The sequence below is a fragment of the Gopherus flavomarginatus genome, chromosome 1, assembly GCF_025201925.1.
Source record: "Gopherus flavomarginatus isolate rGopFla2 chromosome 1, rGopFla2.mat.asm, whole genome shotgun sequence".
NCBI lineage: Eukaryota > Metazoa > Chordata > Testudines > Testudinidae > Gopherus > Gopherus flavomarginatus.
In genome coordinates, this window is record NC_066617.1 from 367,009,166 (window position 1) to 367,033,438 (window position 24,273).

At 44.8% G+C, this 24,273-nt stretch overlaps 1 protein-coding gene across 7 annotated transcripts in view; it reads left to right on the forward strand.

Annotated features, from left to right (window-relative positions):
- The window catches only part of STIM1 (stromal interaction molecule 1), a 179,625-nt gene that overhangs the window by 142,915 nt on the left and 12,437 nt on the right, over positions 1-24,273 (forward strand). For 5 of the 7 annotated variants that reach the window (XM_050968508.1, XM_050969267.1, XM_050916308.1 and 2 more), the window contains 6 exons: positions 3,190-3,367; positions 10,856-11,033; positions 14,783-14,950; positions 21,054-21,154; positions 22,259-22,494; positions 23,553-23,633. In XM_050968508.1, the coding sequence (XP_050824465.1) occupies positions 3,190-3,367; positions 10,856-11,033; positions 14,783-14,950; positions 21,054-21,154; positions 22,259-22,494; positions 23,553-23,633 (942 nt within the window). The remainder of the gene's footprint in view (positions 1-3,189; positions 3,368-10,855; positions 11,034-14,782; positions 14,951-21,053; positions 21,155-22,258; positions 22,495-23,552; positions 23,634-24,273) is intronic. The other 2 variants (XM_050917830.1, XM_050919110.1) reach the window with 1 other exon arrangement.

Here is a 24,273-nt window from a genome sequence, read left to right on the forward strand (position 1 = left end):
CCTTTTTCTGCCAGATTAGAATAGGGCCAGAACGGCAAAGTTCTTTTTTCACAGCTCTTTCACTGACTTTTAGAGTAATCTTGGACAAGTCACTTGTGTCTCAGTTTACCCATCTGTAAAATGTGTGTAATGTATTGTGTAAGTTGTGAGGCTTAATTTATGTCTATGGAAGTGTTTGAAGTTCCTCAGATTAAAGTGTGTGTGGAGAGAAAGTAACTATTTTCTATCATCTTTAAATTATGTAGATGTGATTTTTCTAGGCACTTTGGGTTCTGTTCCATGAAGTTTTAGCCATTTATTTTTTTGAACTTTCATCACAAATACTTACTTCTCCATGTCAAGCTATTCCCACTGACAGGACTAGGAGGAGATGGATGCTTATTTGATGAGACTCACTGCGTTACGAGAAGTATCAAATCCCATCTTTACCTGTTGGACCACAGTGGGTGAAATCACCCTCCAGCCTAATTACTGTTAGTGGAAGAATCTCACAGATAGTACCTAATAAGGCATTTGGGCTGTGAGAGGGAGTGTGGCTTTGGGGATCTGCTTACATTACTGCTGAGGTGCAGGCTTCTTAACATGTAAAGGAAGAAAGAGCAGGGGCTATCATTTGATCTCCCCTCTCCCCAAAAAGACAGTTACTTTATTTATAAGGTAGCTGTGAGAATTCATTACACAACTTAAATGATAATCCCTCTAAGAACCGATCTTGCTTTGCTTGTTAGCCCTCTTATGGCTCTTCGGATCTCAGCCACTCTAATCTCTGGATCCAGAAATGGTGTGATTGCTCCAAGTACTTTGGAAATGCCCTGCATCCTCAGGGTTAACTATTCTCTTGAGGGTAGGCGTTATGTAAACTCCTCATAAAAATCCTTCCATTTTAGATGAAGTGAGATGCTCCTCTTAATTATTGATTTCTGGGATGTTTCTTTTGATTTCTCCTTTTGTACCTGCCAGCTGAACAGACTCCTGTGGGCCGGGTCTGCAGCCCTGACTCATCCAAGTAGGCTCTCATGGAGATGACTTGAATGTAGCTGAGGTTCGCAGGATCTAGCTAAGTGTTTGTCCCAGTGGGAGGAAACCGAAACATAGTTTTGGTTACATATTAAAGGTGGCTAATGTCTGGTATTCTCTGTCCTTGGAAATCCTAGTAAGAATATGTTTTTCCAGGATTATTATAAACTATACACCAGAGGTAACCCCTAGCCCCCAGTGTGGTTTGATGCCCAGCTATGATGACTCTTGTTCCTGTGCAGTAGGTTAAATGGCTTAGCCTAATTAGGGGACTAGGAAAAAATTTCATATCTTTCTAGGTTCTGTTTGTTTATCTTAGCGCTTTATGGTGCCTCTTATCACTGTAGGATCTAAGCATACTCCCTTTAGAATCAATAGCAATAGCAAATTCCCAAGTGGATTTCATTCCCCTTTTGGCACTTCTCCCTTTCTGAGGTCAACGTTCTGCTAACAACATCAGGGTGGGGTGGGGGTTAAATTTTATTAATTCGACTCTTTTTATTGGTAAGGGCTTAGAGAAAGAGGGGCTGTCAGTGTTGTGTCACTATTAAGATAAAATGGCTTTTTTATATATGAAGATTTTGCAACATTCTCTAAAGATAATCAGATTCCAAATTTGCTTCATCTTCTCTACAGGTTTGTTCTGTAGCCAGATCCCCTCATCAGAGAATGCTTTCTCCCCAGCTCTCCTGTGCTTTGTCTTGGGTTTTATGATCTGCATTAGCCCAAAGGAGGGCAGCTGTCATAGTGGTTGACAGATCAGCATTCAGTCTTTGATGTAGCTGGGACATGACCCATTTGTGACATTCCCCTCTGGTGTTATCTGGACCGGTGATCTGCTAGGTCACTCCAATCCTAGACTCTGGGAGCCAGCCTTACCCTGCTCTGCTGTGAGAACCCCCACTCCTGAGCTATTCATGCACAGCCTCTGGCATGTGAGCTGTTCCTCGGATTGTGCAACCGAATAACACTAGCCAGTATCTCCTGTCCCAAACACAACCCTAGGAACCTCCGTCTTGCAGTGTCCAGTTATGCCTGCTGGACGCTGCAAGCTTATATGAGTTTGTAAATTTAACAAATAAATTGATATGTACCAGGCTTGTTATCCCAAGGGGAGTCTCTGACATGCGTCAAACGAAACACACTGCTTCAGGTAGAATAAACAAACAGATGTATTAACTACAAAAGACAGATTTTAAGTGATTCTAAGTCAAAGCATAACAAGTTAGATTTGATCAAATGAAATAAAAGCAAAATGAATTCCAAGCTGATCTTAACACTTTCAATGTCCTTACAAACTTAGATGCTTCTCACCACAGGCTGGCTGGCTGCTCTTCAGCCAGGCTCTCCCCTTTGATCAGCACTTCAGTCTCTTGGTGGTGGTGTCTGTAGATGGAGGTGGAAGAGAGAGGAAGAGCCTGGCAAACATCTCTGCCTTTTATCATGTTATTCCCTCTTGGCTTTGCCGCCCCCGACTTTCAGAGTCAGGTGAGCATCACCTCATCACAGTCCCAGACTGACCAAGGAAAGGGGAGTGACTCAATCCAGAGTCCAACAGATTCTTTTGTTGCTGCCTAGGCCATTGTTCCTGTGAGGCTGGGCTGGGTTTGTCCCATACACGCCCTATTGAGGTGTGAACTGCCCCTCTGCTCCTGGAGAGTTTTTGCCTGGGCTTATTTTAAGCCATAAGGACACATTTTCAGCCTCATAACTATCTACATGAAATTACAACCTGTAACATCACTATAACAACCATGCTCAGTGCATCATGAGCCTTCCAAAGACACCTAACATGACAGACTTTGTACTGGATACCACACAATCATTTTACAAGGATGAACATGGGGCTGCTGAGTGTTCCCGCAAGGTACAGAACGTTATACCGTTAAATTAAGGGTTCTTATACCATGCCCCCACCGTAGTGTCTGAGCCTTCTCTCCAGCATTGGTTTGGGATCATCTGTTAACGAAGATAGTGTGTTTTCTGGTGATTTCAAGGGGATTTGTAAGTATGGGTGAGCATCAGTCCTTCCTGCCTGCTGTGTTTCTAAGTCCATAATTTTTTCTAGTGCTGTTAATTTTTTCCTTGTGGTCCAAAGAAAACATTGCAAAGCAGATCGTCATATTTCTGTCTTTGAATTAAACTATCTATTTGCAACTCTTTTTTTCCCAGTAACTCGTCATAACCACCTAAAGGATTTCATGTTGGTGGTGTCCATTGTCATTGGAGTGGGTGGCTGCTGGTTTGCCTACATCCAGAACCGCTACTCAAAGGAGCACGTGAAGAGGATGATGAAAGACCTAGAAGGGCTTCATAGAGCTGAGCAGAGTCTACATGACCTTCAAGAAAGGTGGGTCCTACTTAAGCTTTGTCTGGAGGTGGGTGGTTAAGTCTCCACTGTTAGTTTGGATTGAGCTAGTAGCAGTCAACCTCTTATTCTGTGAGGGTGTCAGCCATAAGTACCTGACTGCTTAGGTCATCACAGCAAACCTATTACCCAGTTGGCATTACTGATGTGGCTTCACAATCTTTGAATGCATTTGGTCAGCTAGTTAAGAAATTTGAACATAACCCCACCCTTGCCACTCCCTGCACAATGTGCACTGGTTAGATGTACTTGGGATGTGCCCCATCAAGATGAGAATAGTTAAAACTAGCCTCATATGCTATTATAAAGCCTGTTGCTGTTGTGTAAAGTCACTATGCTGAATTGGCAGCATGAGGCACAAGCATCTCATGTATTTTTAGTGGACTTTAGCAGCACAGATAGTAGTTCAGGCTGAATGCTGATTTCCACCTTAATTCCCTTTTGTTGGTTGGTCAAGTTTTTCTCAAATTTCGGTTGGGCTGTAATTTTTAGAAAGAGAATGAATTTTGTAGGACCATTTTCACCAAATCAGTTGTGCTGTCTTTGAGACGGTTAAATATGAAGGGCCTCTCCCCCCCCACTGCCCCCCCAAATCCATCATATTCTAACTAGAACTTTCGTACTTTGATGATTAACACCTGCAAGCACTCTGATTCTTACCTAACATGACGTGGATGCCCCTGCTGTAGTTGACAGGGGCTTGACACCCTTGTGTTTGAGCCTATTGTCTTACTTTAAATGGGAACTTGCTCCTGATGCGTCATACTTTCCTGTGCTGCAGCAGTGAAGCCGGTCAGCAATTGTTCCTTTGTGTCATTCCAAATTATATTGAAAGAAACCAGAATTCTTTTGCTTTCCTTTTAAAATCACAAAATAGACCTGTTCCTAGAGGAAGAAAGGGCCTTTCAAAAAGAATGTTAAGTAATCTGGCTCCTTCAGAATCCATCATCTGAACTGACTCGGGTTGCATCTTCATATTAGCCGAGAGAGAGTGAAACACATCAATATTCTGGAAATGGTTCAGGAGAGGAATTTGGCCAAATTTCCTCATGGATTCTTCCTCTGAAGAATCTGGAGGAGCCACTGCTTCCCAGGCACTACAGGGATATCCAGATCTCATGAGTTGTTTACTAGGAAGCACAAAAAAAGTTAGAAAATTCAATACTGGAACATTAAACGTAAGCAGCTGAACTGTCTCTTGTTCATCATAAATATGTTTCATTTCTTCTTTGACAAAATACTGTGGGCTGAAGAATGCAACTTTTACTCACACGAGTAATGGCATTGACCTCGATGTGGCTACTTACATGTGTAACGGCTGCTACAGGTCCTATTTATGGACAAAGGGCTACCACTGACAATCTCATTTTCTTTTTTAAAAAAGGTTCATTTTTTGCTGAAATCACCATTTTTAACAGAGCCTGGTAGATTTTGGCTCTAATTATTTGTACTTGTCTCTTGAATATAATTTTCAAAGATAAAGAGTCCAGTTTGGTTGCCATAGAAGTTGATGGCTAAACTCCCAATGACTGCAGTGGGAGCAGACTTGTACTCCAATTGTGTGTGTGCGCTAGCTAGCGTGAAAAGTTGCCTGTACGTGTGCCAGCGTCTCAAGAATGTAAACTTGCCATGAAGATTTTTACAGACACATTCAGCCATATACACACTCAGTACTGGAGCCCAGTTCCTCACCTATCCTGTCCAAACAGCTGGTAGGGAGTAGCCCTGCTCATGGATGTTGTGTTTGTGAGAACTTTCTTCTGTTAAGTACTCTGTGTGATGACATTAGTTGGCATTCACCTAAAAGGAAAGATGTGTGTCGAGATGATAGTGCCAAACTCCCTGCCTTCCCTTCTCCGTGACACACACACATGATCTGCTTTGTTCCTGACATGAAGAGAGGGAAAAACTACATTTACTGTATGTCTTTGAGGCAGCCAGTTCTGAGCAGCAAATCATTTCAGAGTTGTGTATAATTTTACCATTGCCAGATTGGCAATTCCCCGAAGAAAAAGGATTTGCTGAAATGAGAAACCATTAGGATTTCCTAGTTGAAGTCTGACTGCTCATTGACATAATTACTGTAGAGAGCATCTGAATTTTACTCTGTACCTTTAAGTGTATGCTTTTAGGTATGACCTGGAGGTAACTGCTGAGTTTATGCTGGGGATTCAAGAGTAAGTTACCCTGTAGGCATTGGGCCTAAACACTAACATTGCTGCAAACATGCTGTGTAAGACGTGACCTTGGGATTTGCCATTGAAGATAGGACAATATAAACAAGGAGATGTGTCGGTGAACATTAGCTAATGTTACCTAAAGCCAAACAGGAAGAAACCTAAAACCGCACATGCCAGGCATGGCTAAAAGCTCCTCCTGACAGGTCTGCAGAGCATTAGGGTAGGAAAGATTGTTTGTGGCTAGAGCACTGACCTGGAAGGAAGGAGGGGAGTGATCATTTCCTGGCTCGGCCACAGACTCCTGGTGATCTTGTGCAAACTGACTTGCCCAGGGTAGACTCATTCCCTTTTTACAGAAGGGGACTAACACTCCCCTACCTCACATGCTGCTGAGAGGATACATTGATTAGTCTGTGAGGTCCTCAGGTGCTACAGTGATAGAGAATGCTATGTACAAGGCATCTTTCAGTGGTCCAAATGGCAGTCCTTCCGTGGTTCTCTTTGAAAAATTGTGAATAATCTGGGTTCCAGACAAACAATGTGAGTCACACTGAAACAGGTGTCTGTCCCAGGTGCTGAGTACATAGTACCTTTTCCACGGCCTGTCAAATGGCTACTCCGTTGCCTCGCTTAGAAATTTGTGAGGGGCGTTGAGATACCTAGAGCAGGAAAGGTTGATCCAGCTGTCATAGTATAATTCCCAAATCTGAACCTTAGCGTCCAAAATATGGGTACTAGCATGAATTCCCCTAAGCTTAATTACCAGCTTAGATCCTGTAGTGCTGCCACCAATCAGGACTTAGGTAGAGCGCCTGATAGACTCTGGTCTCCCCAAACCCTTCTCTGGGTCTAAACCCCAAGACCCAGATTCCCTGAGTCTCACAACAAAGGGGAATAAACCATTTCCCTTCCCCCCTCTTTTCTTCCTCCCAGCTCTTTCCCGCCCTGGGTACACTAGGAGACCACCGTGATTCAACTCCTTGAATCACCCCTTCCCCCTCCCTTCTTCCCCGGAGAGAGATACAGAGATAAACGCAGAGAGCAGGTTTTTCTTCCCTCCTCCCTTTCCTTTCTCCCACCAATTCCCTGGTGAGTGCAGACTCCCTTCCCTGGAGTTTTACAAAAGATAACCAAAAAATCAATTAGATTCTAAAAAAGAGGAAAACTTTAATAAAAGAAAAAAAACCATAAAACTTGTCTCTGTAATCAAGATGGTAAATATACAGGGTTTTTATAGCTTATAGACAATAGAAAGAAGCTTTCTCCAGCAGAAACACAATTTAAGCTACTTCCAGCAAGTACACATTTGCAAATAAGAAAAACAAATTAAAAGACTATAACTGCCTTTTTACTTACTAACTATTCTGAATAGATAAGAGACTGTAGCGGGGAGATTGGCAGAAACCTGGTTGCACCTCTAGTCCCGTCCAGGACCCAGAGAGAACAAACCACAAACCCCAAACCCACAAACAAAGGCTTCCCTCCACCCAGATTTGAAAGTATCTTGTTTCCTGATTGGTCAGGTGTTTGGGTCCCGGTTTTTTAACCCTTTAGAGGTAAAAGAGACATTAACCCTTAACTATCTGTTTATGACACCAGCAAGCCAAATTCTGTTCTAATCTAGAACATTTACAGGATATCCCTTCATGGAGACTGTTCCCAGGAAGTCTTCCAGATTGCTTGCACTTACATCAGTGTAAATTCAGAATAACTCCCCTGAACTCAGTGGAGCTCCACCAGTCTAAACCTGTGAGTGTGGAAATCCAGTCACAGTGACTGAGAACATGCAGGGGAAAGTTTTTTTTGTTGTCTCTGGTGAGCAACAGAGGAAATGATGGACTGTCATTTTCATGAAACATGAATAATTAAACGGTGGGGAACAGAAGAAGTCTGACTAGTGCATTCAAGAGAAATCTTAAGGATCTTAAGGATTAATCCTACCCCCCTTCCCCCCCCCCCCATGACACACACGCCACCGGGACATTTCCCCTTTAAACAGAGGGTATTCTAATGTGTGTGGAGTGTTACCAAGCTAGTATGGAAGTGATGAAGCAATGATCCATGGAGGGCAGAGAGCGTGGGTTTATCTCTAAACTTGGAACGTCTCCATAGGATTCTTTTAAAATTAGGACTGAAAACATTTTGTGTTTCTCAGCAGAACTGTAAATTGAAAATAAACCCTTGTCCAGCAGCACAGCCAACAAAATGGCTGAAGAAAGTCCAGCCCATCCAAATTTTGTTTTGACTTGCCATCTCTACACCATGAGGAGACTTGTGTTTACACTGTTCTCAGTGAACTGCGCTCGTAAGTGGAGCAGTGGACTGCTCCCCTCTAGCCTCTGCTCCCAAAACATGGGTTTCATTTGTGCATAGTAATGTTTCGAAATGCATCTTTAACATTCTTCCCATTTTTTAAATCTGGGCTGTGAAGTAAACAGAAAGCAGATACAGTCCTTTAGTTTTGTACACGGTCTCGAAGAGAGCAGTCTAAATGTGTATATTAGACAGAGCAGAATTTTGCAATAAGGATCGGCTTCACCTCGTTTTGTTCGTTTGTATCTGAATGGTCACTTGTGGGCCCATGAACCAGGCGCATTTCGCAAAGCCTTGTGCATAGAAGCAAAGTCTCGTGCAGGCAAGTTCTGCTTCCCTATCCCTCTTCGAGCTTTAACAAAAGTCAGCCCTCCTGGCGTCTGGTTTGTTCGCACAAGTTGCTTCCTGCAAACAGTCACTCTTCTTGGGGCTGGAGGTTTTCCTTGCCATCCCTCCTCAGAGGGTCTTGATTACTTGCAGTACATCTAAAGGAAACCTGCCAGCCAATGCTTCTAGTGGTCTGGGCAAGTGTCCTTGCCTTTGACTGCAGTTTGTTCCTGGTGCACCTCAGAGCCGCTCTGCTGCACATATCTCACAGTCCTTCCCCTTCTTTTGATAATCAGAAACTGGGCTGTTACTCCATTTTGGGGGTTGGATACCCTGAATAAGACGAGATTTGGTGCCTGGAAATGCTTTTGCTTTTAGCTGGGATGATTCATCTTGCAGTTTAGTTTTTAAAAGTCTTCCGCAGGCTGGTCTATAGCTATTTTCGTAGCCAGTCATTGAGTCTTTACGCTTAAGCCCAGTAATGGTTTCATTGGCTCAGTTTATGCCTGCCTGACCTCAGAAAGCTTGTATCCTTGTAACTACTAAACCATACTGAAGTTATCCTAAAACTCCAACAAATCCTAAAAAGGAAACTGACTGACCAGAACCTGGAGTATAAATAGAAAGGATGGGTTTGTTTAAGTTGGGACCGTAACCTGACCTGCAAGGACAAGGGACAAAAATGTCCTCACAGTGCACTGTGGGTCAGAAGCTCTCTACTATTTAAACACACTGTTGTGTCCGGCTATTATTGATTTACCTTCTACTGTAGCACAGGATCTCTGGAGAAAAGAGGAAAACAGCTCAGAGTTTAAGGCCAGAAGGTACCATTAGATCATTTAGTCTGACCTCCTGGACACCGCAGATCATAGAATTTCATCCAGTTACCCTGGCATTGAGCCCAATAATGTGTGTTTGACTAAAGCATCTTCTAGAAAGGCATCAAAAGATGGAGAATTCACCACTTCCGTTGGTAGTTTGTTCCAGTGGTTAATCACCCTGTTAAAAAAATGTGCCTTATTGCCAGTGCTTAATTAGGTGCTGAGGGCTCAAGCAATTTTTTTACTTTCATAACTGATGCGGCAAGCCCAAAGGTGCCAGGACTCGGGACTGCCAGGCCCAGAGGTGCCGGGGCTTGGGACTGGCACAAATTAAGCCCTGCTTATTGCTAAATTGAATATGTCTGGCACAGCTTCCAGCATTGGTTCTTTTTCTGTTTTTCTCCACTAGATTAAAGAATACTCTAGTACCCAGTGTTTTCTCCCCAGGAAGGTACTTATACATCATTAGTCTTTGTAGCCTAAATGATAAAGTGAACCCCGCCCACAAACACACACACAACTGAATAAATGCTGCAGAAACATTGTCTTAAAATTGGCAGTCGGTCTACCTGTTAGAAATGATCACTGTACTTAGTTTATTTTAAAGAATAACTAACATTTGGAATTTGAAGTGGTTTTGGTGACAAACACTAGAGATTTTTTTTATATGGAGATATACCTATCTCATAGAGCTGGAAGGGACCTTGAAAGGTCATCAAGTTCAGTCCCCTGCCTTCACAGCAGGACCAAGTTCTGTTCCTGACAGGTTTTTGTCCCAGATCCCTTAATGGCACCATCAAGGATTGAACTCACAACCCTGAGTTTAGCAGGCCAAGCTCAAATCACTGAGCTATCCCTCTGCCAGTGCCCTTGTTCTTTGTACAGGCCAGTTGGAGTGAGTCAGGTAGAATTGGTCCTAGTGCATCCTCTCCTGCTTTGCAGCTCATGTTTTCTTCCTCTGTAGCTTAATTCTTCCTCAGTGCACTCAGGAGGCTGCAGCGCCAGGGGGCTGTGTCAGAGGGAGGTAGCAGCAAAGGCTTGGAAGCAAATGAAAATGCAGTAAAAAGCCTGACCCAGCAGGCTAAGCAAGGGTACCCAGAAGGCTATTGAACAGAGCAGTGTTGGGTCCTTGAAAATCCTGGGATTCGCCAGCATCAGTTTCCCTGACCCAAGGGTAAATAATCTGTAATTTTCTCTTGCATCCATGCAAAATCAATACTGATTTAATCCCATGTTGGAGAAAATTAACCACTCCTCGGAGGAGGGTGTGTCTGAATTTGGATCCAGTGGGAAATGGAGTATTTTGGCAGATCTCATATGCAAATATGCATGTGCACAGCCAAGGCCCATTAAAACTCAAGTATTTACCTCCTTGAAGTAGAATAATGTAGATTATATCCATTTCCATAATGGCGAAGGCCTTTGTTTCTGGGTTTCTGTGAATGCGCAGGAGACTCAAATGAGTTTGCAGCGCATTACATCAGACTGTGGCTTGTGTTCTGGTATTTAAAAAATGAATGTGGCTGAACATCTGAAGTTGGTCATTTAGTTTCATGGCAAACTTTTCCTTGAGTTTTCTTAATGTTGGCGTTTCAGTGCCACAGAGACTGTGCTGAATTGTGCTTTCCCTCTGGATTTACAGCAGCATCTCTCCACTGTTATCAGTGGAGTTTCTCTGGGTTTACCCCAGTGCAGGTGAGAGCAGAATTTCGCCTTGTATGTCTTCACGAGTGTGCAGCTAGTCATGCAGTAATTGCTTAGTGGGCTCCTTCGTCCAGGGACACACAGCCCTGCATGCACTAGCAATTCCATGTGCCTGTGTGCATTAGGCTGCAGAAGGCCCAGGAGGAACACCGCACGGTGGAAGTGGAGAAGGTGCATCTGGAGAAGAAGCTCCAAGATGAGATCAGCATCGCCAAGCAAGAGGCACACCGACTGCGGGAGCTGCGCGAGGGGACGGAGAACGAGCTAAGCAGACAGAAGTACGCGGAGCAGGAGCTGGAGCAGGCAAGCATTGCATAACATACGTACAAGCAGAAACGGGGGGCGGGACACCCACACCTGTATGGCCATTGCTGCATCCCCCTGGGAAACACAGCTAGACTCTCCTTAGTGTGCCTTGTTGCGACTGTTCTCCCAGTTGACCTTAGGGATAGGAGAGATCCAACTATCTCTGCCACTTCCTCAGATAATACTTTCCCCCAAAAGGCACCTTCTCATCGGGCCCATCCATGCTGCTCTATGCAGTCACCAGAGAGGATCCCTGGAGAGCAACACAAGATGCGCTTCCAGTGCTGAATGTGCTGCCCCGCACCCCACAGCCTCTGCTGTCCCCGAAGGGAAGGTGTGGAGTTTGATCCATACCTCTGATCCTTCTGTGCTGAGACCAGCCAGGGGGCTGGCCCCTTCCCCTTTGTATGGCACTTTACATACTGTGTTTTAGGAGAACCTGAGGCAGCAATTAAATTCATTCTAACCTGCTTCTGCAACAGCCCCATCCCCCTCTTCCTCTAAGAGCCTCCAAGCAACTTAAACACCTGCTGCCAGAGTTGAGTATTTACATACAGTTTCCCAGGACAGTAGTTTCCTGTTTAGGCTATCACACACACATACACCTCAAAATACGCTACAGTCTAGCACAGCCACCCACGTGTTGTCATAGAAATACAAGTTGTATTGTTTGCATTGTGTATGTCAAGTCACACCCATTGCCCCCTTCCTGCCTCTTTAAATTTGTAATGAAAGCTGAAGCCAGCGGTGACTTAACCAATCTGTTGTTTCTTAGAGGCCTTCCTGTGGGATTCATTGAGTGGGTGAGTAATGGCTTTATCCACCCAGCGTGCACTGTGTGATGTAACATAATCACCACTGAAATGAACTAGAGGCCACAGAAGTAATTCACTAGCCACTCCCACTGACTGTACAAGCCAAAGGCAACCTGTCAGAGTCGCTTTTGGGATACTTTGGGGTCCCTGTGAATCCTGAAATCTGAGCTGCTCTTGCACCAGTTGATGATGCTAAGAATATGATCTGGTTTTTCAAAGAGCGTGTTGGAGGCTCCTACTGGAGAGCAAAGTTAGCCACGCCTTAGTGAGGTGGGCTCGTCTGTACTACAGTTTACACGCTGACCCCTTTCAGTGATGTCAAACCCTACCCAGATTATAAACCCTGCTCATGCTTCAGTCTTTCCAGAGCCCATTCCCCCCTTATGTATTGGTTCCCTTTCTGTCATTTTACACTGCTACCTTCCTGTTCGGTTTCCCAAACCAGATTTTTTTGTTTCCATGTGAACCCTGCTGTTCATAAACATTTTGAGCAAATGTCCAGTCTCAGATCCAAGTGGTTCATCTCCACGGTTCTGCTCTGCCTCTGTGCTCAGCACTCCCAGGCACTCAGATGGGGTTGGGTGTGGGGTCAGAACCTAGATGGATTAGAGAGGACAGAACTCCACGTATGAAAGGAGGTCAGATCAGTGGAAGTTGAGACTGGTGTGGAGAATTTAGTCAATCATGAAGATTATGGTGCTGTCCCTGTATTTCTATGAACAATTTAGGGAAATTACGTTTAACATTTGTTAAAATTGCAGACAGTAGTAAAATGGTGGGTAGTTAACTCTGGAATGTGGCTGCTTTATAAGTCCCTCTAGACCAGTGGCTTTCAAAGTGGGGTACGTGAGCTCTTGTCAGGGGTGTGGAAGAAAAATCCTGTATTGGCAGACAACACATTTTGTTTCATAAGACGTGGCAATCTAATCAAAAAGTATATTATGACCCTATCTCAGATGGGGGTACGCGGTAAACTGCTTTATTTGGTAAGGAGTTCACAGCCTAAAAAATGTGAAACACACTGCTCTAGATGGACTGGCAAATGTGCTGACAGATAGAATATGAAATTTCAAATGTCTGAGTGTAGTGTGATGCCCTTGGCTAGAAATAATACTCAAGCCAAATGCAGCTTAAATGGAGCTGAGTTAGTTAACACGGTAAAGGAAACTGATCTGGGTTTACTGAGAGATTCCTTTAAACATTTACATTCTCAGTCCGGTGTGCAGCTGTCTACCCTAGAAAAAGAAAGGGTGTTCGCCAAAGCTATGTTGACACATGCTTCTTGCTAGCAAGGTGCTAACGTCTGAACCCCAGACAGGACCTACTCCAACCCCCAATAAAGTCAATGGACAGACTCCCATTGAGGTCACAGGGTGCTGGATCAGGGCCAGAGTGAATAGAGAGAACGCAAGTGATTTTCTGTTATTAACAATCCAAGGTGTTGTCCCAGTTACAGGGACATGGTTAGGTTCTGCCCACACTGTAAACTTTACCTGTGTGAATATCAAATAGGGGAGAGCTGTATTTGTCCTGTAGATGGGGCCTAAATGGGTGGAAGAAGTGTGGTGTAGTCATCGAAGGGGCCTGTTTAAAACATTTAGGGTTGGTGTTAGTGCTTTAAAAGAGAAAGCACACTATCTACCCCTTCAAGACAGCCTTAAACACAGTAAAACCGTCTGTGTTTCTAATCAGGTTTGAGAGGTGAAGTGATTTAGGGGTTAGAATGCACTGCGGGGAACTAGGTCTTCTGGGTTCTGACCTGCTCTTGCTTCATTCCAAGTAAGCCACTTAGCCTCTTTGTACCTCAGTTTCCCCATCTGTAAAATGAGGCTAATGCCTCATCGACATTGTTTGAGGTTTAATATTTGCAAAGCACTTTGAGATCTGATAAAGACACTACATATGTGTGCATTCTCATTAATGATTACCAAAGCCACGCATTTGTCCAGGGGTTTTGTGCCTTCACTGTGCTTGCCACCCCCTGGTTTTTGATCCTCCTGTGAACTCAGAGTTTCTTCAAGTGCAGGCCGGGGAAGAGGCTTGGCTGGACTGCAGAGAGCGGAATTGCGGATGGAACATGTGACTATACTGACCAAGCAGCACACTTTGTGTCTAAATGTTTCTGTCTTTTTGCTCCAGTGTGAAAGTCTCTTTTTAACAAGCCCTTTGTGTTTGGTTTAGTCACTGCACTGAAAAGAGGCAGCTGCCTGCTCAGAGTTGTTAGCATGTCTTTGCGTGAAGGAAAGCTGCAATCCCGTACCTTGCAGATCAGAAGGGAGGGGGACGGAGATTTACAGGGCTTGGAGATAAACACTCTGAATATCTTTAGTCTGGGGTTGGTTCTCCTCTCATCCAGTCCAGTGTTATTCCACTAAATCAATTGTAGTTACTCCTCTTTTCCCTCACACCAGTGTAAATCAGAATCAGGCCCTCCATCTTCACAGACTTAGAGGGTTGGACCAGATCTGCATTGCATAAACTTTGTGCTTAACCAAGCTGGTAGCTGAAGTGATAAGGGACAACCACAGCCCAATTCCTGATAACGGTAGAGCAAAACAAATCAGAAAGGGATCCAGCCTGCAGAATGGAGGGAAGTCCTGTAGGTTGCTCCAATTGCTCATGCAGCAACTTCTCCCATTCAGGATGATTCCCAAGGAAGAGAATTGTGCTGTCCTACCGCCCTGGTAGCACAGTTGTCCCACTGGCTCAGGGCACAGGAATTCTCCCTCTTATACTGACCCCAAGCCACAGCCAGGAGTGAAACTAGGCTTGCTGGAGATTTTTTCTTTTTGGTGCCATTACAAGTGTTGGGGCTGAAAGCAGCTATCCGCTGAAGGGACTACCTTGGAGAGTGCTAACTGGAATGAAAGGGTCCCCCTCCCCCTCCTACGCCTTCATGTAATGCTGCTGCTGTGACTGTTTCCCTTACAGGTCCGAATGGCGCTGAAGAATGCAGAGAAGGAACTTGAATCCCACTGCAGCTGGGCCGCACCAGAGGCCTTGCAGAAATGGCTCCAGCTGACCCACGAAGTGGAGGTCCAGTACTACAACATCAAGAAACAGAATGCGGAGAAGCAGCTGCTGGTGGCCAAAGAGGGGGTGAGAACTTCTGTCTCTTTAGTCCTAAATTCTTCCCTCCCTGAGGCTGGGGAGTGAAATCCATAGATATTTACAGCCTCATGACTTAGAACGTCTCTCTCTGTGCTGTTCTCTCCTGCCTGCTCCCATTTCTTCTTTCTGCATACCACCTTCTGATTGACCTTGCTTGCCTGCCGTAGTGCAATATAAGGAAATCCTTGCTTGCAGGGACTTGACCCCAATCCTATTGCCACGTGTTGCGCTTCATAGCTCTGGTTTGGGGAGATACCGTGTAACATCTTGACAATAGTTTGTGACTGTTGCTCAGTGCATAGAACCATAGAAAGGTAGGGCTGGAAGGGTCCTCAAGAGGTCCTCTGGTTCATTGTTCCACCCTTCGCCGGCGTTGAGGCGAGATCAAGTAAACCAAGACCATCCCTGTCAGGTGTTTGTTCAGTCTGTTCTTAAAACCTCCAATAATGGGGATTCTGCTGCTTCCCTTGAAAGCCTGTTGTAGAGTTTAACTATCCTTGTAGTTAGAACGATTTCCTAATATCTAACCTAAATCTCCCTTGCTGCAGATGAAGGCCATCACTTCTTGTCTTACACAGTGGACATGGAGAACAATTGATCACTATCCTCTGTATAACAGACATTCCCATATTTGAGGTCTCCCCCTCAGTCTTCTTTTCTCAAGACTAAGCATGCCCAGGCTTTTTAACCTTTTCTGATAAGTCAAGATTTCTAAACCGCTTATTACTTTTGGTCCTTTCCTCTGGACTCTCTCTGGTTTGTCCACATCTTTCTTAAAGCATGGTGCTCAGTACTGAACACAGAAGGCTGGATGAGACCTCACTGATGCTGCAGATAGTGGGACAGTTACCTCCCGTGTCTTACATATGACACTCCTGTTAATACATCCCAGAATGATATTAGCTTGTTTCAAAACTGAATCACATTGTTGGCTCATGTTTAATCTGTGATCCACTATAACCCTCAGATCCTTTTCAGCAGTACTACTGCCTTGCTGCTTATTCCCCGTTTTGTAGCTCTGCATTTGATTTTTCCTTCCTAAGTGTAGTACTTTGCACTTGTCGTTATTGTATTTCATCTTGTTAACTAGAGACCAATTCTCTAATTTGGTCATTTTCAAGTCTAATCCTGTCCTCCAAAGTGCTGGCAACCCCTCCCAGCTTGGTGTCATCTGCAAATTTTATAAGCATCCTCGCCACTCCATTAGCCAAGTCATTAATAAAAATATTGACTAGTACCAGGCCAAGGACAAAACCCTAAGGGTCCCCACTAGATACATCCTCCCAGTTGACCCTGCCAGCAGGTAGAGGATCTTGGGGGACAACTACTGCACTGGTGGGGTGCAAAATAAACTTTATTAAGAAAAATTCAATAGTGAGGGGTATGGGGTTTGTTAAGGTAGACAATTGGGGAGGGGTTTCTTTTAGTAAATAGTACAAGGGGTTTCAATAGTGGGGTACAATACAGTGGGGTACAATACAGTTGGTAACCAATTAACACTGAAGTATAAATGTAACAGGTAGCTAACAATTTCTATGTAAAGGATGTGTCACAGCAGCATATAACCAACTAACAGTTATGGGTAAAATGTGTTAAATAACCAACAACTCTAGGTAAAAATGTGTCACAGTGGTGTAAATGTAAAATGTGAGGTGTGTCAGAGAGAAAAAGGGTAACCAATGGGGTTTTATGCCAGACTTCAGTAATACAATTGAGGTTTGGCAGCAGTAGGAGTGGAGTGAACACATGGGGGAAGGGATTAAGAGAGAGAGAGAGGCAGTGGTAGAGGAATGAGGTTGGGGGTTGGGGGAAGAGGAGCACGTGGTGGAGCAGAGACCAAAGGCAGAGGCGCTGCTGAGGGAGATTTAAACTCAGAGAGACACAGAGAGCAGACAGGCTGCAATTTTAAACAGCAGAGAGACTGCAACGAGTGACTGGGGAGCTCGGGGGGAGACACGGGCAAGCTTGGCAGTGGGGTTAGGGCAGCAGGAAGACAAACTTAACCACAATTATACAGAATACAGCAAAATCTTATTTATGATCTAACTTAACCAAAACTACACAAATTAGCAAGTAACAGAACACAATGCAACAATTCTTTTTTAAACCTAACTTAACCACAGCTATGCAAAATGAAATTACAACTTATCTAGACTGAGAACCTGATTCTAATAGGTGCACCTTACACCATGCCGATTCTTTGATCGGGAGGGGGAGCAGTTCCGGAGGGCAGAGTGGTGTGTGCCCAAGGTACAGCCCCTGGGGGAGGTGGTGGCTGCAGCAATGGGGCAGCTGCAAGCCAGCGGCCCAGGATACAGTCCAGGAAGGCACAGCTTAGCAGCGGCACAGGCTTATTTTTAGCAGCAAAGGCTCTGCGGAGCAAGAAACAGATTAGCGATACAGACCAAGGAGTTAGCTTGGGTCTGTCTGCTGGGGAAACAAGGCAGCAGCTAGGACAGGGGAAGTCTGCAAGAGGGAGTTCTTACCAATCCCCAGGACAGCAGCAAGCACAGAGGCAAGAACAGCAGTAGCATCGGAGGATGGAGAGAGGACTCAATTCGCTTACAATAATCAGGAGATCTCCAGGCACAAATTCGTTGTTCGTGGGAGGGGAGTTTAAAAACTGGGGTACGCTCAAAAACAAACGAGAGCGGGGAGAGGGCCCCCCAAAGACCCCTAGCTGATCAGACCAGGTGGCAAAGCAAGGACCTTCTCTGAAGTCTGATCAGAAAATGTCCGGCTTTAAAGGCAAACTCAGGCAGTTTCCCACCAGTACTTTTGATTGACTCCTCTTGATACAGGGGAGGAGAGAAGGCAGCGTAAGTCTGCAGGTAAGCATAGGCATGCCTGGGCATGTTCTGAGCCACAGGTATGACTCATATGCTTAATTATTTGGCCACTTCAGGTCTTGCATTTCTGGGCAGCGCCCCCCACACCGAGCCCGGGTCTGAACAAAGGAGCCAAAGAAAGAAGCAAGAAGCCCCCTCCCTAGGCAGAGCAATGGCTTCAGTTAGTCTGTACAAGCCATTCCTATGAATAGGGCTGTGACTTTAGTTAGCACAATGGCCGGGAGGGGCGGCCACACAGGACAAACAGAAAGGAGAGGGGAAAAAGGAATGCAGCAAGCGGACAGCTGTAACAGACACCAGTCTGGCAACAAACAATTGACTACTACTCTTTGAGTACAGTCTTTCAACCGTTTAACCACCCACCTTATAGTAATTTCATCTAAGAACGTAAGAATGCCCACACTGGGTCTGACAATGGTCCACCTAGCCCAATATCCTGTAGACTGGCAGTAGCCACTGCCAGACGCTTCAGAAGGAATAAACAGAACAGGGCAATTGTCAAGTAATCCCTGCCCTGTAGTGCAGTCCCAGTTTCTGGCAGTCAGAGGTTTAGGGACACCTGGAACATGGGTTTGTGTCCCAGACCATCTTGGCTAATAGCCATTGATGGACCTGTCCTCCATGAATTTATCTAATTCTTTTTTGAACCCCATTATAGTTTTGGCCTTCACAACATCGTCTGGCAAGGAGTTCCACATGCTGACTGTGCATTGTGTGAAGAAGTACTGCCTTTTGTTTGTTTTTAAACCCGCTGCCTATTAATTTCATTGGTGACCCCTGGTTCTTGTGTTATGTGAAAGGTTAAATAACACTTCCTTATTCACTTTCTCCACACTTTTCATGATTTTATAGACCTCGACCTTATCCCCCATCCCTTAGTTTTCTCTTTTCTAAGATGAACAGTTCCAGTCTTTTTATTCTCTCCTCATATGGAAACTGTTCCATATCTCTAATCATTTTTATCGTCCTTCTCTTTACTGTTTCCATTTCAAATATATCTTTTATGAGATGGGGTGGCCAGAACTGCACAAGGGATACAAGATACGGGCATACCGTGGATTTATATAGAGATATCATGATATTTTCTCTCATTATCAATCCCTTTCCAAATGGTTCCTAACATTCTGTTTGCTTTTTTGACTGCTGCTGCACATCGAGTGGATGATTTCAGAGAACTTTCCACAGTGACTCCAAGATCTCCTTTTTGAGTATTAACAGTTAATTTAGACCCCATCATTTTGAATGTATAGTTAGATTATGTTTGTCAATGTGCACTACCTTACACCACATTTCCCTAGTTTGCCTGTGAGAATGTTATGTGGGCCTGGGTGAAAAGCCCTACTAAGATCAAGATATATCACTTCTACAGCTCTCTCCTATCCACTAGGCCAGTCATCCTGTCAAAGAAGGACATTAGGTTGGTTTGACAAATCCATGTTGGCTATTGCTTTTAATCCTGTAAACTTCTAGGTGCTCCAAGTTGATTGTTTAATAATTTGTTCCAGTATCTTTCCAGATATCAGAGTTAGGCTGACTGGTCTATAATCCCCTGGGTCCTCTTTATAAAAACAGGTACTGTGCTTGTCATTCTTCCATCCTCTGAGACCTCATCCATCCTCCTTTAGTTCTCAAAGATAATTGCTAATGATTCAGAGTTTGCTTCAGCTGGTTTCTTAAGTACCCTAGAATGAATTTCATCAAACCCTGTCAGTGTAAATACATGTAACTTTTCTAAATATGTTTTTAATCTGTTCATTCTCTGTTTTGGCTTGTGTCCTTCCTACTTGTTTTTTATATTAGTTGTGTTGAGCGTCTGGTCACCATTAACCTTTTTAATGAAGGCTGAAGCAAAATAGGCATTAAACACCGCAGCCTTCTTGATGCCGTTCATTATTAGCTCCCTTTCCCTGCTAAGTAGTGGCCCTATATTTTTCTTCATCTTTTTCTTGCTCCTAATGTATTTATAGAACCTCTTCTTATGCCGTTTATGTCGCTTGCCAGGTGTAACTTATTTTGTGCATTAGCCTTTCTGATTTTGTTTGTACATACGTTAGCTGCCTTTTAGTACTCATGCTGAGCAATTAATCCATGTTTCCATGGACATTTGATGACCGTGGATACATGATGATATCTAATACTGGTCCATGATGCATGATGATATCAGGCACTGGTGTAAGGTTTTACATTTTCAAAGTACTGCACAAACCTTAATTAAAGCACCCGACACAGTTGTTACAGACACTTTACAGCTGGGGAAATTGAGTCACAAAGAGATGAAGTGATTTGTGCAATGTTATACAGTGAACTAGCGCCAGAGCTGGGTGAGAACCATTGAGTTCTAGGCTCCCAGCTGCATACTCAGACCACTGGGCCACATGACTGCTCACTGAGTAAGTGGCTCTTTGGTGGATAAGTTTAAACCTGCTAATGTGCATAACTAGCTGTTGCGTGCACTGTCATGCATTGTGAAACGTCTGCGACAGGAACTCTCCACAGCCCCAGTGAGAACAAATCCGGCCCCAAGGGTCACACGTATTAGGGCAGTGATGTTTTTGACATGTAAAATGTGTACGTGGTCTTCACTGGCCAAGTCACTTCTCTGTTCCCAGCTGTTTAAAATCTGAGCGAAGCAGAGAGCAGCAGAGAGCAGGAAGCTGTTGCAGCCAATGTGCTTGGCTGTCTTGACATTGTACAGCAGTCAGAGGTGACAGGACAAATATGAATTTGTCGGTCTTACCACATTCTGACAGCAAACCCTGTAGCACTTCAGCCATTTCCCCGGGTGGTGTCAGCTGCAGCGTTCCTGCCCCCAGTTTGCCTTTTGCAACTCTGCAGCAAACATTATTAGAGCATAAAGACCGAGGATCTGTATGTAGAGACTTTAGAACACGGTGTATATTTGAATCTTTAGAGGAGGCAAACCCCATTTCAGGATATTAGGTTCCTGTTGATAAGGCTTTCGTTGGTCTTTCTGGTGACGAGCCTGTGGCGTGGGAGGAATTCTTAGCTATGCAGTTGTAGCTGGTGCTCTGGACTCTTGTCCTAACTCTGCTCTCAACTGACACCCTAGCCAGCAAGTTACGTGGCATAACATCCTTAGATAAAGTGACAGTTCAAACTACTTGTGTGTGTGCAAACAGCCACAGGACTATTTCTGTCTTATCCTGTTTAGGAGATTATTGTCCTGGAGGAAACACAAGGGCTGATTGTTCCGGTGACCTTTTTCTTTTAATATATTTCAGGCTGAAAAAATTAAAAAGAAGCGAAACACCCTCTTTGGAACATTTCATGTTGCTCACAGTTCATCCCTAGACGACGTTGATCATAAAATCTTAACTGCGAAGTGAGTATCCACCGCATATCTTCCTGCCATTTCTCCCAAATCCCTCCCCGCCCACACAGGCAGCTGTAATACACGCGTGTCCGCAAGGCTGGTCTCATCTTGCTTAGACTCACTGGGGAAAGACACAGATGTACAGCAGACTTCTACAGATCTTGACCGCAGGGAAGAGTCATTCCGTAGTGCGTGTCCTGCACAGCCTGTTCTAATGTTGCACAGCATGAATTCGTTGGCCTATTCTTTTGCCTCAGTAGAAGCTGATCCTTATTTAATTCACATTTGTCAGGTTTTGGTGAATGTGTGAAATGTAATGGGTAACTAGTAACATTTTACCCCGTTAAGGTGGAAAATTGAAGTCCCGACCATTTACAGGTATTACAGATCCCACGTTTCTGCTCAGTGAGAGGAATGTTCTCCCCTGAGGTTCCAGTTGGACAGGGTTTCCTGCACTAGCCTGTTGCTATATGCTGTGGCCATGTTCCCTTGGTGGTTGGTAAAGTAGTTCATATGGCTGATAGATATATTCCTGTAAATCCCGTCCTTTCATGACGGAAGCATTCATTGGGATTTTGAGAAGATACCTACCTGTGGACTCCATCACACTTACCCACCAAATAACCTGAAGGCTCATTCAACTACGATAAAGCTTCAGACACCACTAGCTTATTCATCTTAAAATTGATTCATTCATCTTACTTGTCATAGAATGTCCTTCCAGGGTTGAGATTTTCCAAGCCAGCTAGAGGTGTTAGCCCAACAGTGCCCATTAAAATCCAAATGAATTAAAATCTCCTGATCAGCTTTAAAAATCCCAACCCAAGACTCCGAGATTTGCGTGGCTCAGAGCTGTATCACGATACTTTGACACTGACTCTTGTTGTCCCACTGAGAATCTGACTGGGGGTTAACACAGAGAAAAATCCCATTCAGATGTGGCTACTACGCAAGGCTCTGCAAGGAGGTCTGGAGAAATAAACACAAGGAGGAATCTCAGCTTAACTTTCTGACTCCCTGTTCCAGACACACTGGGATCTTCTGTCCCGTGTAATTTGTTTCCACTGTTCCTCATTTGTTTTTCCTTTTCCCTTGTTCGAATCTTGTTTTCAGGCAAGCCCTGAGCGAAGTGACGGCTGCACTGCGGGAGCGCCTACACCGCTGGCACCAAATCGAGCTGCTGTGTGGCTTCCAGATTGTCAACAACCCAGGCATCCACACGCTAGTGACAGCCCTGAACATCGATCCCAGCTGGTTGGGCACTTCCCGGCCCAACCCAGCGCACTTCATCATGACTGATGATCTGGACGATCTGGATGAAGAGATTGTGTCTCCCATGTCCATGCAGTGTATGTATCCTCTGCTAGATGATGTGCACTGGGGCGAGTTAGCACTTAGCTACTGCTTAAGTGAGGGCACTGTGATACTCTAGATAGATAGGTGCAGAGAGCTGGGATATATTGGAAGGGTACGATGGTGCCATATTGATTTTTAAACCAACAGATGAAGTGTGAGAGTCATTCTAGTGCTGGCATGTCAGTATAAGCCCCATCTCCATTGCTGGAGGTATTTGGAATGATGGAGAGACGTGTTGCTGCCCATGTTCTTCGTGGCGGCCTAGGGTAGAAGTGAAGACAGAGCAGGAAGTTCTCAGTGTGAGCTGGGCAGAGGAAGAGAGGGCAGTGCCGCGGTTGGAGGAGCAGTGGATCCCAGCGATAACTTGGCTGAGTCTGACTTGGAGCCACTTACTAGTGATGGCTTCATTATAAGCATGACAGGTGTGCCAGCTAGAGATTTGCCTGAGGAGATGGGTTCCTGAGAACCTGCGGCTAGGATTTAACCAGGCAAAAATATATCACAAATCTTAATGGAAACCTCTGAGTACAAACTGGAGTGAAGACTCCAAATTTGATCCATACATAGTATGGGCCCTTGGCTGAATTTTCACATCTTAGATTTTGGGTGCCCCACGGGAGACCCCTAGGGCATGGGTTTCTGAGGTACTGAGCACCCGCAGTTCCTGTTCAAATCAATGGCCAAGGTTCTCAGCTGGTGAAAATCAGGCCAACTCAGGTGATGTAATGAAGCCGTGCTGATTAACATCAACAAAGAGCCTGTCTGGTTCACGGGGGGCTGTATATGCTCAGCACCTTTGCAGATCAAGCCCATGGCATCTCAAGTTGGGCTCCCGACATGAGTGACCCTTCACTGTCACTATTGCCCCACCCCCCGGGGCTCAGGAGGTGCCATTGTCTGTGTGCAGGGGCCCCTTATGGGAGGAGGGCAGTCCTGTGGTTGAGCCGTTCCAGTCCCGTTCGGGTTGAGAATGCTGCTGAGTGCCAGTGATGATTATACCTGTAAATCAAACTTTTCTCTCTCCCTTTCAAACCTGATTGGCTAACCCCAGACGCAGCCTGGCTTTTGGGGCGCAGGTTCAGTGACCGCTCGTCTATCTCCACGGAGGATCTGTCCCTCTGGAAATACCCTGGTTTGGTTCTCTTGGTTTTTTTTTTTCACCCGCTGGACTAAAATATATCCACAATTTTTCCAACTTTTTGGCACAAAAACTAATTCACACGCTCTTCTCCAGTGAGACATTAGCAACTTTACTAACCTCTGGGCAGAGTCTGCTGGGATGAAGAAGAATTGCATGTTAGCTCCTTCCTCCTCACTTTGTGTTTTGGATTTTTAAAACCAAGGTTTGAAAGGCAGTTTTGGTCAGGGCTTCGAGAGTAATGCTGCTTCCCTCCCCCTTCCTGGAGGACTCGGAGTATCAGTGACAACAGTGCTCTCCCTCTCTTGGGGTGATGTCAGCCACAGAGTTGATTGTTTTGATGCTATATACAGCACAGTGGAGACCACATACAGCTCCTGCTTGGAGGGAACATCTCAAGCAATTCCCCACTTCCACTGGTTAATCCTCCCTCAGTGTTATCACGATACAGAGCCTGTCTGTGTGTGATGGCGGAGGGAGAATGTGGAGCTTCCTGGAGATCTGCCTTTAAAATATAAGAGGCTGGGGTCATCCTGCTAATCAACAGAGTAGGGAGCAAGATACCAGATGGTTAGGGTTTCATCCACCACTGGCTTACAGCAGTGGAACTCCATTGGCTTCAGTGGAATTATGC